Source organism: Strix uralensis, chromosome 18 (genome assembly GCF_047716275.1).
Source record: "Strix uralensis isolate ZFMK-TIS-50842 chromosome 18, bStrUra1, whole genome shotgun sequence".
In the NCBI taxonomy this organism is placed as follows: Eukaryota; Metazoa; Chordata; class Aves; order Strigiformes; family Strigidae; genus Strix; species Strix uralensis.
The window spans coordinates 13362670-13380472 of NC_133989.1; the positions used below are offsets into that span (position 1 = coordinate 13362670).

Sequence of the window (17803 nt, forward strand, 5' to 3'; positions counted from 1 at the left end):
AGATAAAAAGCTCCTAAGTTTACTGCAAGGGGGGCTGTAGGGTCATTCTAGAAGGAAAGTCTTCTTTGAAAGACTAAAATAATTTTTCCTTAAAGACAATTAAAAAAATAGTATGTGAGAAATTAGGAGAATAAAAAACATGCTAAGAGGATAGACTAAAAAGTACTACCTACCTTCAGCTTCTAGAGACTCCCCCTTGGAGATCTTGATCCTTTCTTGCTAGTGTTGCTTATAGCAGTTTTATAGTTCTGGCAATTCATTAAAAGGCTCATTTCCTAATTAAGCTAGTTTGAGAGAGGGAGGGGGGGTTTGTTTGCTTCCTTTTAAGCACAGGGCAGTGATTGTGAGCTGTGGCTAACTGCTGAGGGTAAGCTGAGTCCTGTAAGGGCTCGGTTGTGTTTGTAGCCTGTCAGCAGGCAGCCTTGGAGAGCAGGGGGTTGTTTGCAGGAGGTGTAGTCCTCTGCCGCAGGAGGAGGAGGACAACACACACAGAGCCTTCCTGCCCAGACACAACACTCAGGGAGGGTCCCTGACAAGGTGACATCTCTCTTCGGTTCTGTGGTGTTTTGTCTGAAGCACTGGCCAGGAGCATCCATGTGCGCAGGCTGCACGCGGACGTTACAGCTCATGTTCGGGCACTAGCAGGTGTGTGCTGGGTCTGTGCGGTGTGAAAACAGCAGGAATCCGGAACGCACCTGTACAAAGTGCCGGCGAGTTCAGGACCAGCTGTCACTGGGGGAGCTGCTGCTTCCCCGCGCGGTGTGACAGTGCCGCTGCCCGGCCGCGGGGCCCTGCTGGCCGCCTCTTGCCTCTGCTGGGAAGCGCCAGACCTGCGCTCTCCTCCGGGGACCCCATAGTGCGCCCCTAGAGCGAGAGGTGCTGCCAAAGCAACGTGGGGAAGGTGGTTGATTTTAATTTGCTGCTTTTTTCCGCCCCCCCCCCCCCTTTTAATGGGAGGCGGCTGCCGGGGGTCCTGTGGCAGAAGCGAGTCCCCCCCTGGGGCGGAGCTCAGCCGCGTCCTGCGGGGCCCTCGCTGCACCCCAGAGCCGCCTTCCCGGGGGGGCCGCGGCGGGTTTTGCAGGGGTCGAGGTGACCGGGGGGGGGGGATCCTCCTGCACTGCGCCCAATGCTGCCTGCAGCGGCAGCTCTGGGGGAGCTGCGCTCGGAGTGGGGGGGTCTCGGTGCGGGGGGTCTCAGGGCTGCGCTCGGAGTGGGGGGGTCTCGGTGCGGGGGGTCTCGGGGCCGCCCCCGGGGGCGGGGCGGGCGGGCGCCCTCCCGCGCGCGCCTCTTTGTGCGGGCGGGAGGAGGCAGCGCGCATGCGCGGCCCTGCCCCGCGCGGGGGGGGGCGCCGTTGGCGCGAGATAGGAAAGTGCCGCCGCCGCCGCCCGGCCCCGGCCCCACCATGGCGCGCCGCAGCCGCGGGTGAGTGCGGCCCCCGCCGGCCGGGGGGGCCCTGCGCCGGCTCTGCGCCTTCCCGCCGCCGCGGGGTAGCCCTGGGCACCCGCTGGCGGCTCCTCGCCGCCGCGCACAGACCTCCGCCCCGGACGGCCCGTTCCCGCTCTCGGGCCGGGCAGCGGGACGGCGGGCTGCAGGCAGGGCCGCGGCCCCGCACCCCCGGGCTCCGCGGGCCCCGCTCCAAAGGCTCCTCCTGGCTCCCCCCGGGAGCTGGGCGCGGGCCCGGCTCTGCCCGCTCGGGAGCAGGGGGGTGACAGGGCCAGGCTGGGAGGGGGGTGGGGGGGTGATATGCAGAGCCCCTGGGGGCTGCTCGCCCAGCACTCCCTGGCTGGCTTCTGGCTGCTTCTCGCATCCCTCTTCTTTACTCCAGCAATCCGGAGGCTGGTGTAAGGGGGGGAAATGGTGCCAGTCCTTAGATTCAGAGTCCTCCCAGATGGACAGACAGGAACAGAAGTCAAGAGAAATGCTCCTTCCCCTGCTCTCAGCAGCATTAAAATTACTTGAATGCACCGGGAGCCCAAAGCTGAGGGACTGCTTTAAATCTGGCATGTCTGAGTGAATGTCTGTGAGGTGTTGGGGATCAGAGCTGGAAGAGAGTAGGTCTGGAGCTACTGCAGAGTACATGTCACTCTCTGGAGCGCTGCTCTGCATGGTGGAGGTTACACCCTCTACTGTGTTTTTATCAGAGGTGGAAATTACAATCTTTGTCTATTTATCTCTAGTGAGGAGCAGGATGAGCTGCATTACCAGGATACCGACTCGGATGTGCCGGAGCAGCGGGATGGCAGGTGCAAAGTCAAGTGGACACAAGAAGAGGTGAGTGGGAGCCTGGCACTTGATGAGAGCAGATGCTTTGGGGTAGGCCTCTGGCATGGTACCCTGCGGTTGGGTACCTCCACCCCAGCTCTCACCTGCTGGCCAAGACACCACCTCCTGCTGTCTTGCTACTGGAGAAGACCATGTGCCTGTTTTGCTGATGTGAGCTGAGGTCTTGATGAGGCTGGGAGGTTTGGGGGAGTTTGAAGTGTAGCCTGGAGAGCAAAAGCTCCAACCACTTTACCTTAAGCATGTGAGTCCTGAGCGAGATATCTGCTGCCTGCAGTGCCCTTGTGAGCAAAGAGGGGTTCCAGAGGATGGCTGAGGCCCCAGCAAGCTGAATTGCACAGTGGAACTGTCCTTTTTCTCTAGCAAAAGCAGGGAGTGTTGAGACTGGTGGGACCATGGCTTAGTCATCCTGGCTGAGAGCCTGAAATTAGTTGGGAAATTATATTCCCTCCTCCCAGTTCCTCCATCATCTTTGTTCTGTGTGAAAACTACAAGATGTCCTGTTTCCCCTGGGGTCTGAACACCAAGTAAGGTGGTCTTTGTGCAGGGATCAAAGCCTCGGGCTCATGTTGGGCAGGAAATTATTTCATGCTTCTGTTTGCCCTGCCAGTGCACACAGGCAAGTATGCCCGTAGCAGGCTCTTTATGAGCTGTAGGCTATAGCAGCGCTCATGAAGGAAATGCTGTAGAGGCTCATAACACTGGAAGACAGTAGACCATCAGGCTAGTGGTGATACACTTAAACCAGTTGGCTTTCTTGGCCAGGTAAAAGCAGTGCGTGGGCTGTGGGAGATAGATTTTCTGGTCAGGGGTATACCGGGGCTGAATAAGCAGGTAGCCTTGGCCACAGGGTTTGAACCAGACTGTACTGGAACAGAGCTGAGCCCTTGTTTTCTGTTTGCTGTATGAGCTCGCCCTAGTACAGAGCCCAGAACCAAACAGTCTGTTCTAGTTGGTCTCCAGGCACTGGAGTGCTGCTAAAGAACAGTGTGAGCTACCTTCCTCCCCTGAATGCAGAATGCCTAATAAATCTTCTTGACAGTTCAAAATATCTAGCTTGTTCTCTTGATGCCATCAGCCCAGGGGTGCCTGTGGCGTGTGTTGCCTCAGAGTATGTGAAAGTGGATGTCTTTGTTCTTTGCAGGATGAGCAGCTGAAGATGTTAGTAAGACATTACGGTCAGAATGACTGGAAGTTCCTGGCCAGTCACTTTCCTGTAAGTGACCCCTTGCCCAGCTGGGAATTGGTAGTGTTTTCATGTCGCTTCTTGTGCTCATTGCGCTGGTTCTCTGTGTCTGTGCAGCACCTTGCACAGCGGGGCTCTGTTCTGTGACTGCAGCTCCAGGCTGTGAAATGGTGCTTCTTTAGGGCAGGGAGACACCCTTCTTGCTTGGAGGATTTTCAAGGGTGAGTCTCTTGGAGCTGGGGTGAGAAATTGAGGCTCCTGTCGCTGTGCCCAGTGTCCTAGTCATAGTATATATTCTCCATGTGCTTCTGCAGGTTTTTTGTGGGACAGCCTGTGTGTGGGGGGGGGGACTGCTGTTGCTATAGGGGCTTTTGGAGCCTCTGGTCTAATATGTGGCTATTCTCATTCCTTTTCTAGAACCGCAGCGATCAGCAGTGTCAGTACCGGTGGCTGAGAGTGTTGAATCCAGACTTGGTGAAGGGCCCTTGGACCAAAGAGGAGGACCAAAAGGTAAGTCAGGGCTGAGAGTATCTGAGCGTTGGACTGTTACTGTCTGCAGAGAGGACAGAGGTGTCAGACCCTTTTGTAAACTGTGGGTAGTGGTGGATACCTTGTGAGCAGCACTCTGACCTGTTCTGAGCAGCCTAATGCAGCCGTGGTTGTGATGTGCAGGAGCAGGTCCAGGCCTCTTCAGCTGAACACTTCCCTTTCAGACAGTACTGCTACAGTAGGCTGCCAAGGGAGAGAGCAGAAAAGGGAATTAATTCATCTGCCTGCTGGCAGATTTCCACCTGACCTGGCCATGTTGGACCAAAAAGAAAATAAAACTGGCATTTCCGGTGCCATAGTAGACAGACTGAAGTGGATGTCTGAGGTCATCTAGGTGAATCGTGACTTCTGGGACCCTGTTTCTCTGCTGGTTCCAGAGTGAGCTGAGAGGGGCCAGCTCAGACAAACTCATCATCTTGATGTGCTTAAGAAAAGCTGGAATGAATTCAACTTTTACCAATGTTTTCTGCTGTAAAATATTGTAGTTTGTCAGATTCTCTGCAATGCTTCTGCTCCCCCGTTTCTTTCCCTTTTGGTCCCATTACAGGCTGTTACAGTCCTTTTTGCCTCCCATCTGTGTCTTACGTCAAGCACATCCTAAGGAAGCTTCTCACGATGTCCTTCCACCTTCCTACAGGAGAGCGGTTGCTGCCTACTTTCCCCTTCCCTTTGCATGTCCTGACTGCCAGCCCACCCATCCTGGCCAGGCTGGGCTCCAGCTTTCTCCTCCTGACACTGCACAATCCTTTGCCCTGCAAGTGCTCCAGCTTCTTGGCCTGTGTCTGTTTGGTGTCCTTGGTCCATATGTCTGTGCTTGATAGTCATGAGTCTGCAGTAGGGACATTTGTTTTGGGCCAAGAGCACTGTGAGCATCACCTGTCTACCCACACCTTTCAGCTGAGCGCAGCTGGCCGGGATACAAATGCTCTTTGAAGACCCTTCAGCCTCCTCTCTAAGATTTTGGTGGGCTGAATGTTGCAGGTAGTAGATTGTTTCATCCTGACTATGCTGTGGACATACCGCAGGGGCTCAGAACAGATTCTGTGCCCAGAAGCATTTGCATTGAGCCTCAGGCAGAAATGACAAGGCCCTGGGTGAAGGGGAAGTGACAGAGTGGATGGCTTTTAAGTGAATATGGCTTGTTTATGCTTTGGAGCTCTGGCTGTGTGTCCTGGTGGTAGTGGAGCATGGAGCAGCAGCCCTGGCATGCCCTTGGTGTAGCACACTGTTAAAGGGAGGCTGCGCCCAGCGGGCAGACCTGTGTGGAGCTGATGGACCTGGCCATGTGACAACAGTCCCCTTGGTAGGAGGGAGGGCAGAGGAGCCTTGGAGCATGTGGGAGTTGGCCCCTGCTCAGAAATGGGCGTGTGTTTCTAAGTCTGGGCCCCTCTGCCCCTGGTGCACCTGCCAGTTTCCACCCCATCTTCTGTGAGCTGTTGTCTGCATTCACAGGTGCCATGTGGCAAAATGTTTGCATGGAATCAGCTTCTTTCAGAAATTAGCTGGATCGTTGCTCCTGCAGGTGTTGGTACACCTGATTGTCAGTGCTGGATCCCTCCAGCTCTTTTTCTTAAGGGGCTTTTCTCTGTCTGCCCTTACCTGATCCCAAAAGAGGTGAAGAGCAAAGCCTGAAGGTGACTGTATTGACCTTCCCCTCTATTCCATTTCCTTATTTCCCTCCTGCTCTCTTCAAAGGTAATTGAACTGGTTAAAAAATATGGCACCAAACAATGGACCCTGATAGCCAAGCACCTGAAAGGGCGGTTAGGGAAGCAGTGCCGGGAACGCTGGCATAACCACCTGAACCCTGAGGTGAAGAAGTCCTCGTGGACAGAGGAGGAGGATCGCATCATTTTTGAGGCCCACAAGGTCCTGGGGAATCGTTGGGCAGAGATTGCCAAGCTGCTGCCTGGGAGGTAGGACCTCTTTGCTCACTGGTGCCTCCACAGCTGGGTGGCCTGTGGAGATGCATGTGTTGGGCTCACAGGATGGGGCTAGAGAGTGTGTAGGAGCTGTTAGCTGTGCTTTAAACCTGCTGTAAATGGTGATTTCTACTTCTGCTTTCTCTGCAGGACTGACAATGCTGTGAAGAATCACTGGAACTCCACCATCAAGCGGAAGGTGGACACGGGAGGCTTCCTCAGTGAAACTAAGGAGTCCAAGTCACTGTACTTCCTCGTGGAGGTGGATGACAAGGAGAGCCAAAGTCAAACGAGAGCTGGGAGCCAGGTACTGCACCAGCACATTTGCAGCAGGCAGCTGGGTCAGCCCCCTGCTCTGCTCACGCATATCAGAGCTGTTCATCCACCCTTCTGCTGCCTCTCAGGCTGCCTTTGGCACACACAGCCAAGTGTCTGCATAGACAGTCTGTGCCTTTCCCCAGCCTTCTCCAAGAGACTGACTGTTGGGAGATCTCTCCCTCCAGGAGCTAGAGGTGGAGTGTGAGCCTGAGTGTGTTATCCAGGTGGGGGACAGCAGTCTGCTAGTACTGTTATCATGCCAATCTCGTCTGTCTTGGAGACTGAAGATTTTTTTGGCTGTGTTGTGCTGTTGCTGGTGGGAGAAGGAGGCTGCTCCAGACAGTGTGAGGACATGGTGAAGAGGCATTGTGTCCCTTTCCTCCAAAAAAAAGAGGCAGGGAAAGTATACCCAATTATTTTTTCATGAAGAAAGCATGTAGTTTTCAAAGGCAGGCTCTTCAAAAGTAGGAAATACAGAATAGTGCTATCTGCTCAACCTTTGTTCAACTTTCTCCTGGGATACTGTGAAGTGAAATCTTCAGTTAAACAGTCCTGTGCTCATAATGTTGCATGGACTCCAGCTCAGATGATGTATGGCACAGAGCAGTGAGGGAGAACAGGGATGTGAAACAAACTGAATGGCAGGTAGGAGAGCAGGCACAGCTGAATGTGTCTAGGGACCCTTGCTCTTTGTCCCCAGGAGTTGACATTGTTCCCTTGGTTTCTACTAACGGCTGGATTTTTTTTGTTGTATGCGCAAAGAATGTCCTGCCGAACTGGCCAGTTGATATCTCTGAAATAAAGGAAGAGGATGTCAGCGATGAGGAAGTGACGGGTGTACAGGAGTTACCCTCGGAGCTGCCAGCTGCCGAACTGGCAGAGCATAACGCTGAGGGGACCCCAGATGATGCTGTGCCTGAGGATGCCTCTTCATTTGTCACATCACCATACAAATGGGTCGTTGAAGCTGCCAACTATTTGAACCCAACATCTGTGCCAGCCTTCAATGAAGCTCTGGATATGATTGAATCTGTAAGTAACAGGCCATTGCTCCTGCAGCTAGTGTAGGGAGACTGATCCCCACTCTTTTCCCTTGAGTGAACTTACCAGGTCCCCTCACTCATCACCATGGGCATCCTGAGGAGGGCTAGGTCTGTCATTCATTGGCTTGCAGCTTCCCACTGTCTCCTTTCCAGGTCTGGATTAGGCCTTTCCAACTGTGCCAGTATTGCGCTGGGCTTGCAAATTCCCCTAGGCAGGTGTCCTTGTGCGTGGTCTCTGCTGGTGTGGGAGTCTGTAAATGCTGGCAAACCTGATCTCAAGCATTCCTGTATCAGCCAGTGTCTCCAGCTCTCCCTTTCATAATGGTTGGGGCCTATGCTCATGGGCTTTCCTTCCCCTCCTGTTACAGGATGGGATAGGACAGGATAGACTGGGAATAGGCCAGGCCCACTTTATGCAGGACAGACCCCTTCACACTGGGATGACCCCACCATTTGCTTTCAGTGGAGGTAGCTTCACTGAAACTAGTAATTTTGGGCCAGTTGAGCAGTGCTGACATCCCCCGGGTGGCAGAGGCATGCCAGAGTGGGAGGCTGGCTGGAATCAACAAAGCACTTTGCTGCTATCAGAAGAAAATGTCTCTGTAGCCCCTAGCTTGCCTGAGGAGCTTATGAGCTGATTATCCACGAAGGATCCACTTTGCATGTGTATAGGGGGACAGAGAGTCTGTGCCCAAGGCTTAACAGCCCATCTGTGGGCCTTTAGGGACCTGCTTGTATGGTACTTTGGGAATTGGTGGGGTTGAGCTGCCAATCTCTGAACTGGTCTGGTTATTTTTAGTCTCTCAGCAGTGCCCATTAAAGCAGAGCCCTGTGTCCAGCTGTACTGATGTGCCCAAGACTGTGGTTTGGTGTTGACTGACAGTCGCTTCATTCAGCCCCTGTCCCCAGACCTATCCCCAGCTGCTTTTTTTGTCCCCTCTGCACGGGGGTGCAGCTGTTTGTGCAGCTGTGCTGTGAACTGAACTGGGAAACCAAACTTGCATAAACAGAAAAATCTGCCCTACGCACAAGCAGCAGCTTTCAGCTGCATCACTTCCCTGGTCTGGTTCTCAGCTGTGCTGGCAGCAGAGGGGAGGAGGACTTGAACCCTCCTTTAGCCAGGCTCCTTGAAAAGCTGGTGGAATCTCACACATCTACTTATTTCACCCCCTAGTTTGTATCTCCATCTGTACCAGTCAGCTGCTCAGTTTTCCTTCCTGGGCTGCTTCTGACAGTTTCCCTTGTGTGCAGGACCCCGACGGCTGGTGTGATCTGACCCAGTTTGACCTGCCTGAGGAAGCCTCTGCGGGCAGCAGCAGTAGCAGCAGCAGCCCGGTGAGGCAAACCCCCAGCAAGCCGACGGCATCCCTGCCCAATGTGACCGAGTACCGCCTGGATGGCCACACCATCTCCGACCTGAGCAAGAGCAGCAAGGGAGAGCTCATCCCCATCTCTCCGCGCGCAGAGGTGAGCTTTGGCACGCCGCCCTCTGTGCTGAAGAGGCAGAAGAAGAGGAAGATCTCCCTCTCCCCCGTCACGGAGAGTGCCACCAGCACCAGCCTTTCCTTCCTTGACTCCTGCAACAGCATGACGCCTAAGAGCACCCCTGTCAAGACACTGCCCTTCTCTCCATCTCAGGTACGGAGCAGTGGCAGAGCAGAGGCTGTGCTCCTCTGCTTGGACTTGGTGGTCGTGAGCTAAAAAAAAATGTTACTACTCCATCTACTTGCTTTAATGCCATGTATTCCCATCAGTTCTGCCAGCTTTGTGTTTCTCCTCCCTTGAATGAGGCAGCACCAATTCATGGGGTGTCTCTTTGCTAAAACAAGGCGCAGAGCTGGATTCTGGCACTGCTTGTCTTCAGCTCTGCCCTTCCTGTGGGAGCAGCAGCCTGTGTCTGCCTCTGGGAGCACTTGCAGTGTCGGGGAAGCCCAGCTGCCCTGTGCGATGGGCAGGGTACTTGCCCACTCCAAGGAAGGACGTGGTGCACATTGACATGCCTGCAGGATCACTGGAGAGCATGGTGCTTCTGTCCCCAGGGTGTCGCTGCCCCAGCTGTGGGTAGCACGGTGGCAGCAGTGAAAAGTGGCTTTCCCTATTCATTTCCAGTTGAAAATTCATTTCCAAGTCACACAGGCAGGCTTGGTAGCACATTCCTTGTGCAGATCTCTGAGTTGCTGTGCTTGGGAAAACGCTCCTGGGCTTGTCTTTGTTGAAAAAGGGACTCGGGATCACTCAGCCTTTGTGAGGACTCCTACAGTGTCCACACACGTGTGCACATGTGGTCTCCAACATACATCATCTTGGAGCACTGTGATGTTCAAACCCACTAGTGGTGTGGTGGAGTTCTGTCTGTGAAACAGAATAAAGGCTGCTGCATTGCTGTGTCCTCCAGCACAGTTCCCACAGCTGCTCTGTTGTTCAGACCCTGTCAACTTGTGCCTTTCAGGTCTTTATTTCTGCTGTTTTTGCAGCCCTGGGTGGCATGTGGGAGAGCACCACAGGGCAGTGACACCCAGGTTAGGGTGGACCTTGAATGCAAGGCCAGCAAGAACTGGGAAATCAAAGCAGGGCCTGAAATGTGCAGCTCTGCAGAGTGTAAAAGGCTGGAAGGCCAGGATTGAATCTGAGAAGGCAAATGACCTGTCCTGCCTTTTGGGCTGAGCTTGAACCATCAGTGAATGTAACACACACAGCTCTTCGCTCCTGATAGGTTCTTGGGTACAAACCTTGTCCCTTATGGGAGGAAAGTTGTCCCTTATTAGCTGTTATGAAATAAAATTCTAGCAGAGATGAGACAGTTTGTCATTTTCTCACAGTTTAGGCTGAAGACAGCTCAATGCAAAATCTGTTCACTTGTATGCTGTTGTTACATAGACTTCTCTCACCTTTGCCAGCCTGCGGTTGGAATAGACCTTTGGTGGGCTGGTATTACCTCTCCTTCACCATTTTGTTTGGCCTTGTCTGGACCAGTGCAAGGAGAGGCTTCTCTCCCACCCTATAGCTGCTTGTAGTCATATCACCTCCTCCCTTAGGGGAAGTGAATAATCTTTATAGGTGTGAGGCACCTTCTGGCAACTTTAACATGTGTGTCTATGTACAAGACTGTATAAGTCTGTAAGAATCATTGTGGTTTATACTGGAACAGATCCCTCTTGTGCCCCTCAGTACGGGGGGATTGTACCTACTTGAAGTTTTACCTCATATTTATGAAAAAGTAATGATTTGTGATACTATGCTGGATGCTTGAGACTGAGTGTCTTCTCTTTCTTTCTTTCCTGTGCTGTGCAGTTCTTAAACTTTTGGACCAAACAGGATACACTAGAACTGGAGAACCCGTCTCTGACCTCCACGCCTGTGTGCAGTCAGAAGGTGATTGTCACCACCCCTCTGCACAGGGACAAGACCCCTCTGCTCCAGAAGAACTCTGCGTAAGTCCTTTCTGCTGCCTCCTCCCCTGTCCCCACCTGAGCAGCATCCTTTTCTACACAGGAGTCTGGTCCAATTCAAACATACTGCCCCCAGTACTTGTACTGACACTACTGAGAGAGGGACAGGACAGCCCGTGGATTTCCTTAAATCAGTGTTTTCCCCCAAAGACAGCTCCTCTCTGAGCTGCAGGGACTAAGTGTCCAGGCTGATTTGGGCCGCAGCCAAGTGACCACCATTGTGTTCAGCTGCTGGGTGGGCTGTTGCCTTCTGTACATATCTTTGGGAAATGTTGCTGTGCTGTGACCCCTGTGCAGCAGGGAAGGGATTTGATTTCCTCAACAGGAGCTGTTCAGATCCATTCCTTTAGCTCTGCACCCTCTGCTTTGCCTGACCTGAGGGGCAGTTTGGGGCGATGATTACCCAAGGCATTGTACCAGGCAGGTCAGGAGGGCTGGTCTGCACAGGGAGTGTTTTGCTGGTGAACCGAAGCAGCACAGTGTTTGGGGGTGCTGGCTGTGCTAGGGAAACCACTCTGTTGGCACAGTCCAGAGCAGCTCCCCTGTCCAGGCAGTGTGAGCTGGCTTGGCTGCTCCAAGTGCATTTGCACCCAGGGCTTCTGCTGGTCCAGCTGTGACTGTCACAAGCCCAGGCTGGGCCTGAGCAGATCTGCCAGCAGAAGCATTGCAGGGTAGGGCTGGCCTGCGGAGCTTCATGTTGCCTGTGTCAGGGGGCTGTGCTGCTTTCTGACAAGGGTGCTTGGTAGCTGGCAGGGCGGAGCAGCGTAGCTGGCACATCTGAAGGGTGTTTTCCCTGCTAAAGGCTCCTCCATGCCTGTTTGCTCTGCTCGCACCCCAGGAACAGTCCAGCCAGGCAGGTGGTGGTTGCTGCTGCCACGTGAGACTTGTGCCGTGGCTCGTGTAATGAGAGGGCTTGGAAGGACAGAGGTACTTTGTGTGGCTTACAGCATGTCTGATCCTTTGTCTGTCCCACTCTCTGCTGCCAGGTTTGTCACACCAGATCAGAAGTATGTGGTGGACAACACTCCTCACACCCCCACGCCTTTCAAAAACGCTCTGGAGAAATATGGACCAATTAGGCCTCTGGTAAGCGTTGGGCAGATCTGCTGTTTGCTGGTGGCAGAAGCATAATGAGCGTAAACGGGACATGGAGTAGGTTGCAGCAGAACTGTGAGCCAACTGTTACCTGTGCTGTAGCAAAGTACAGTTTGGTAGTGCCAGGCTGAGATGGGAGGGTTGAAGGGGACCTTGTCATGGTAAGTAGCCACAGGACTTCTAGCTCCTCTCTAAACCAGCTAAAAATGCCAAAACCTGCCCTTGAATCAGGCTGCAGTGCTTGGCTACTGATGACCTTGAGGAAAAGCAAGGAAACGATCTACCTAAGGCATCCCTGAGGAACTGAAGCATTGTGGGGATGGCAGTTTCCAGTATCCCAGGCCTTTTGTGCATACTGGTCTCTTGATGGCACATTTGGGGTTCAGGTGATAAGAGCCTCTTGTGCCTGGAGATCCTGTAAATCTGTCAGGCTAGCAGAAATGTTGTCTTTTTTTTTTTCTAGCTGGGAAGTAAATAAGTAACTTTTGTGTTTGTCTTCCCACTGTGGGCTCCCCAACCCCATTATCCCTTGAGGGAAATACTCATGAGTCTGCCCAGCATACAGATTTTGACTGTCTTGTGTGCTCTCTCCTGATTTTTCACACCAGCCCCAGACTCCTCACCTGGAAGAAGACTTGAAAGAGGTGCTCCGAAGTGAAGCTGGCATTGAACTTATCATAGAGGATGATGTGAAGCCTGAGAAACAAAAGAGGAAACAAGGGGTGAGCTGATTTTGTATCTAGCACCTGCTGCTGAGCTGCCCTTTGCTATTAAGGGGTGTCTTGGCTGGTTTTGTTCATGCTACTGTTGATGCCAAAAGCTTTTTGGCCTGTGGCTGTTGTCTTTTAATCGGCAAGAGGTGCCTGAGGTTAAGGCCTGCTTAAAATACTGCCAGCTGTGTCCTGGTTTACGCTGAACTCTGGGCATGGCAGGAGATGCTGTGTCCCTATCCTACAGGAGAGACCTATGGCACATTTGGAGCATCTGTCGCAAGTTGGGCTCCCAGCAGGCTGTGGGCTGGTATGCAGAGTCTCTTGGCTCGGTTGCCCTGGTGGCTTTCCTTTCCTTCTGAAAGGGGCTTTGTCTTCTAAACTGCTGGCTCTTGGTGCCAGGAGGAGAGCGCTGGAAGCTGCTGTGCCCTGTGGTGGGGAGGGCTGCAGCGTGCCTTCTCCCCGGGGTGCTGCTGCAATGCAGACCTGGGGCAGTGTGGGCTTGGTGTCGCCTGGGCCCTTGAGATGGCAGTTCACAGCGTTGATTCATGCTGATGCTTGTTCTTCGGTGTCCCCCAGCTGCGCAGGAGTCCCATCAAGAAGGTCCGGAAGTCTCTGGCGCTGGATATTGTGGATGAAGATATGACGCAAAATGTGCCTGCCCTCCCCAAGACTGTCTGTTTCAAAAGAGCCCAGGTGAGGGGTGCTGTGCTCAGAGCAGGGGCAGAGCTGGTTTCTGCTCCAGAGAAACCCTGTGCAGAGCAGCGGTGGGAGCTTTGCGACCTGCAGCTGCCCTTATGAATGTGGATAAAGGGATGGATTTGTTAGCTGGCCTTCTGGCCAGGCCAAGTATCAGCACTATTAGGGCAAATTAACTTGTTTCCTTATAAGTTTTTTTTTTCCCCTTTGCAGCCTGTGAATTTCCTGTCGAGGTCCCTGAACCTTTCCTCCTCGAGCAGGAAGAACAACAGCGGTTTGCTCAACAGAGCCTTCGTGCAAGTGCAGCCAGAGAAAATGTCCTACAGGAAAATGCCGAGCCATTTCAGACCACCAGCACCGGTAAGCCCTGCAGCCACTGCTCTCCCAGTCAGAAGGTTAGCTGGTAGTGCAGCCCTTGTCCCTCCTCGGGAGGAGGAGCGAGGGGAGGAAGCTCTGTGCACTCCTGCATAGGCATCCATACGCTGTCGGGGTTGTCTTTGCACCAGGGTTTGGAGATACTGAGCCAGGGGTGTTACACTACAGCTTCCTCCTGTCTCTTTCCAAACCTGCCCTTCTGCTGGGACTCAAAGCCCCATGGTTGATCAGAGCTGTGGCCTGCTTAGCATGTTTGGCCCTGGATTTCCTCATGGGAATCTGCATCCTGTCCCAATCCATCGGGGAATTTGGATGATTGATCCAGCAGTGAAGTAAACCTTCCTTTTTCCAGTGAGCACTCCTTCGGTGGACCACAGTAGGCTCATCTTTTTTGTTTCTGTGGGCGTGGCAAGTCTGTGAAGGGCTGTATAAATGCTAACCAGAAAGGTATTTCCCACCCCTGTGATTTTAGGTGTTTCCAGGTTGTGGTGAAGGCTGTGTGCCATAGACAGCATAGGCTGGCTTTATCCTGCTGTTTACCTGAACCCGTGGCAGTACAGAGCCCCAGCTGACAGTGTGCCACCCTGTAGCTTGTGCTGAGGTTGGTGCTGTTACAGCTGCTCTGTTCCTTGGCTCCACACAGTTGTGTCTGGGTTGTGCTGGAGTCACAGCAGCCTACAAATGCCTATGGGGCATAACAGTTTCTTGTGCTCTCTTTAAATTAAAATCTTCACCACTTGGTATGTTTGCAAGTAGAGCATGTTAGTAGGGGTATATCCTTGGTTTGTGAGGCAGTGTGGCTTAGAGAAGGGGATGTGGACCATGATTTTGCAGGTATTTGCTTGGACTGAGTCACGGGAGCTCTGATAGCTTGAATAAGGAGGGAAATATATGCTTTCCTTGATGGGGGGTGAAACTGCAACTGGGGGCTGGTGTGGGGGTGTTTTCACATCCCAGGAAAAGCCCAGGTGCAGTATTGTCTTCACTGAGGAGCCTTGGCTCAGTCTTCGTGAAACACTGCAGTGAGGGGGATTGTGTCTGTCCTTGGATTAGAGCTGTCTGTTGTGAAAGCTCTTTCTGACAAATAAGTACTCCTCAACCAGAGTAATTCCTTCCCCTTCTCAAAGTAAATGCTACTTAACCACTTCCATTTCTCCTCCTGTCCTAGGCAGGGTCGTATTGCTCTGAGAGCTAATAGATCTGTATAAATAAAGCTTTGGGAGTGACTTGAAGGTGACAGTAAGGCAGCTTGTAGCAGAGCTGTCTGTGGTGTTTCTGGGCTCTTGTGCCGGACTGGTGTTGCTAGCAGTGGCAGTAATTTATTAAGGAAGCTCACCTAGCTGTGAGCTGAACCTCAGTCAGCCCCAGAGCTGTGCTCTGGCTGCATGGAACGTTGTTACCGTGAGCCCATGCTGAAGCTCGAGCTCCGGTTCTTTGCGGTGCATCTAAATGGGTCTTTCCACTGTGTATCTCTCGGCTGCATCTATCAAAGGATTTGCAGGGGTTTTCCTGGAGTGTAAAAGCAGCTCATGAGTGCCCTTTCTGCACGCAGTGACTGAAGCACACCTGATCTTCAGCTCTTCCTGTGGGCTGTGGGACCCTGCCGAAACTGAAGACACCAAGTTGTTGTTAAGGATGGGCTTTGACCAATCTAGACCTGGGGCTGAGCAGCTCCTGTAGGAATTGAACTGGTTGGGAATAAATCCCAAAGCTGTTCTTGAATTCTTTCTATCCGTCTGGAATCTCTTCAGCACAAGGAGCCTTAGTGGGTTTATGCTTTGGGGTTTTTGTCTCAAGGCAAGTAAGGGAAAGCCCTGAAAGGGCACGTGGGTTGTCCTGAAGTGGAGCATTCACCTGGGAAACTGCTGAACGGAACCCTCCTTTGCTAGAAACAACTTGCTCAGCTGTGATGAGTAACTGGTGCTCTGCAAGTTCCTCCTGGTTTCAAGATGGGTGCTCCTAAGTCCAAAGTTTTATTTCCCTTGGGTAGCAGATAGTTGTTAGTTTTATTTTTGCAGTCTTTCAAAACAGGATGTCAACACTGTGTTTGTCCTCTCCCTTACCTGTGTTGCACACATGCTTTCTTTTCCTTCTGTAGATGACCAGGGCTTGGAAAGCCGTAGCCTGTGGTGGAACCCGAGACCAACTCTTCATGCAGGAGAAAGCTCGACAGTTTTTGGGCATGCTGAAACAGAGTCACACATCAAGGACCTTAATCTTATCATGAAGGATTGTTCTGCTTTTTTTTATTATTTTATTTTTAAGAATTTTTTTATAAGTGGAGGGGAGGGGGAAGCACAGGAAACAATGACCTCTGCCAGGCCTTACTGTGTGGGGGTGGATATTTTTCCTTCTGTTCCCAGGTAGATCTATATTGTAATAAATTGGGCTAACTGCTGGCTAATGTGTGGAATGCAAGTTTTAGGATCATTATGGAAAGGTAAACGAGGGAGGGTTGGAGAGCTAACAGCAAGACCTCTCTCTGCAAGACCTGGGTTCTGCGAAAGTAGAAGCATGCAGCCATGTTCCACCTCGGAGCAGCGTGTGGAGACTGATCTCGCAGCCTGCCTGGATCTCGTGTGGCTGCCCTGGTACCTCGGGAATGGCTTTTGCAAAGGTTCCTGCATGTCTTGTGTCTCCCCTTCCGGCTTTCCCAGGGAATGGAGCGGTTCCCCCTTCACTCTAGGAGGAGGGAGGGTGTTGTGCACTCGGAGATGTGCTTTGGGTTGACCCGTGTTCAGAGCCGGCCCCTTGCTCGCTGTGGGGCTGTTTTGTACTGCCATGCTGCAGAAGGGGGGCGGCGGGCGCCTCTCCCCAGGGCTGTGCTCCCTCTTCAAATAAACAATGGTGCTAACATCACCCTGTCACTCCGACTCTGACTCTGCCCCTGCCCGGGGCCTCGCAGCGCTGTGCTGGGGTGGCGAGATGCAGCAAAGCACTGATCTTCGTGTGGGATCTTTTCTTTCCTGGCAAGTTGTTGAATTCCCGTTAGCCTCTCAGCATGAGCAGAAGGGATGATTTCTCCCCCACCCTTAGTGTACTTTCATCAGCTGTTTAAAAACTATTTTAGCTACTTTCTGGGAAGGTGCCACAGTGTGTTTGAGCTTAGTGTGGCTGGGATCTCTGGAAAACTGCGGGAGTGGATGGAGGCCACAGTGAGCAGTGGGCTGCAAGTGCCAGGAGTGTGATGTAGCAGAGCCTCTTCTGTCCTTCCTTTGGAGGCCAAAGCTGCATCTGTGTAGCTGTTCCAGTGCAGTATCAGTAGTACAGTGTCCTGTTTTGACATAGATAAGGCTGAAATGTGGCAATTGTAGCAATATATTAACTTTGCAATTGGAAAGGTGCTGGAAAAACAAGAGCAGCTCAGCAGTTGGACCAGCACACGAACAGCTCTTTGGGTGAGCTGTGTTTGGGGCTGTGCTGTGATGTGCCGCCCTTTGCAAGCCACCAAAGCCATCGTGGCAGATCTGCCTCTGGCTGGGGGTGGCCACACAGCAAAGGTGTGGGGAGGAGGGGGGTCTGTGCACCCCTGTGCCTCTTAATGGGGTCACTGTCTCCAGTCCCTTTGCAGGGTGGAAAAACAGAGCAGGGCTGTATGAATCTCATTTCAGGTTGTGGCTTACATTGGAAATAGAGTCAAAAAATCCTTACTGACAAACTTGTTAATAAAACCTTGGATCCTGGGAAATGAGGCAGTTTTAGAAACCCAGCTCATTTTTCATTTCTACAAGCTTGGGGCCAAAGTGAATCCATGAAGTCATTTTTATTTCTGTTTCTCAGTGCTGCAATGTTTGCTTTGGAGAGACGGCAGGGACCACTTGTCTGAAAGCCTAGCTCTAGCTGGTTCCATTCTGTTGTTATTTTAAGAGAAAACGTCATAAAACCATCCCTCTCTGCTTGGGTTTTAGTGGGCTCGGCTGTTCCTGTGCTGGGTGACTTTACAAAACCAAGCCCAGAATTGCATTTCCTTCCCAGAGTCAACATGAGCTGGGAGTCCTGAGCAGGCAGGGTCTGCTGGAAAATAAATTGGTGCGTGAGCCTGGCATGTAAGTTTGGGAGCTGCCCCTAAATTAAGGGATTATGAGGCTGAGAAGTATTAACTGCTGCTCTGGTGCTGTAAATCCAGATAGTGCTGGGTGTCCTGCATTGCAGAGTGATTATTAAGAAAGATTGAGGG

At 52.5% G+C, this 17803-nt stretch overlaps 1 protein-coding gene across 2 annotated transcripts in view; it reads left to right on the forward strand.

Annotated features, from left to right (window-relative positions):
- Positions 1 to 16485, forward strand: part of MYBL2 (MYB proto-oncogene like 2) — a 20688-nt gene extending 4203 nt beyond the window's left edge. For both annotated transcript variants that reach the window (XM_074888063.1, XM_074888064.1), the window contains exons 2-14: positions 2178 to 2271; positions 3425 to 3496; positions 3884 to 3976; positions 5711 to 5931; positions 6088 to 6244; positions 7018 to 7287; positions 8550 to 8936; positions 10590 to 10729; positions 11734 to 11833; positions 12451 to 12564; positions 13132 to 13248; positions 13465 to 13611; positions 15725 to 16485. In XM_074888063.1, coding sequence (XP_074744164.1) covers positions 2178 to 2271; positions 3425 to 3496; positions 3884 to 3976; positions 5711 to 5931; positions 6088 to 6244; positions 7018 to 7287; positions 8550 to 8936; positions 10590 to 10729; positions 11734 to 11833; positions 12451 to 12564; positions 13132 to 13248; positions 13465 to 13611; positions 15725 to 15853 — 2041 coding nt within the window. In that variant the 3' untranslated portion in view covers positions 15854 to 16485. The remainder of the gene's footprint in view (positions 1 to 2177; positions 2272 to 3424; positions 3497 to 3883; positions 3977 to 5710; positions 5932 to 6087; positions 6245 to 7017; positions 7288 to 8549; positions 8937 to 10589; positions 10730 to 11733; positions 11834 to 12450; positions 12565 to 13131; positions 13249 to 13464; positions 13612 to 15724) is intronic.
- Positions 16486 to 17803: the final 1318 nt, after the last annotated feature.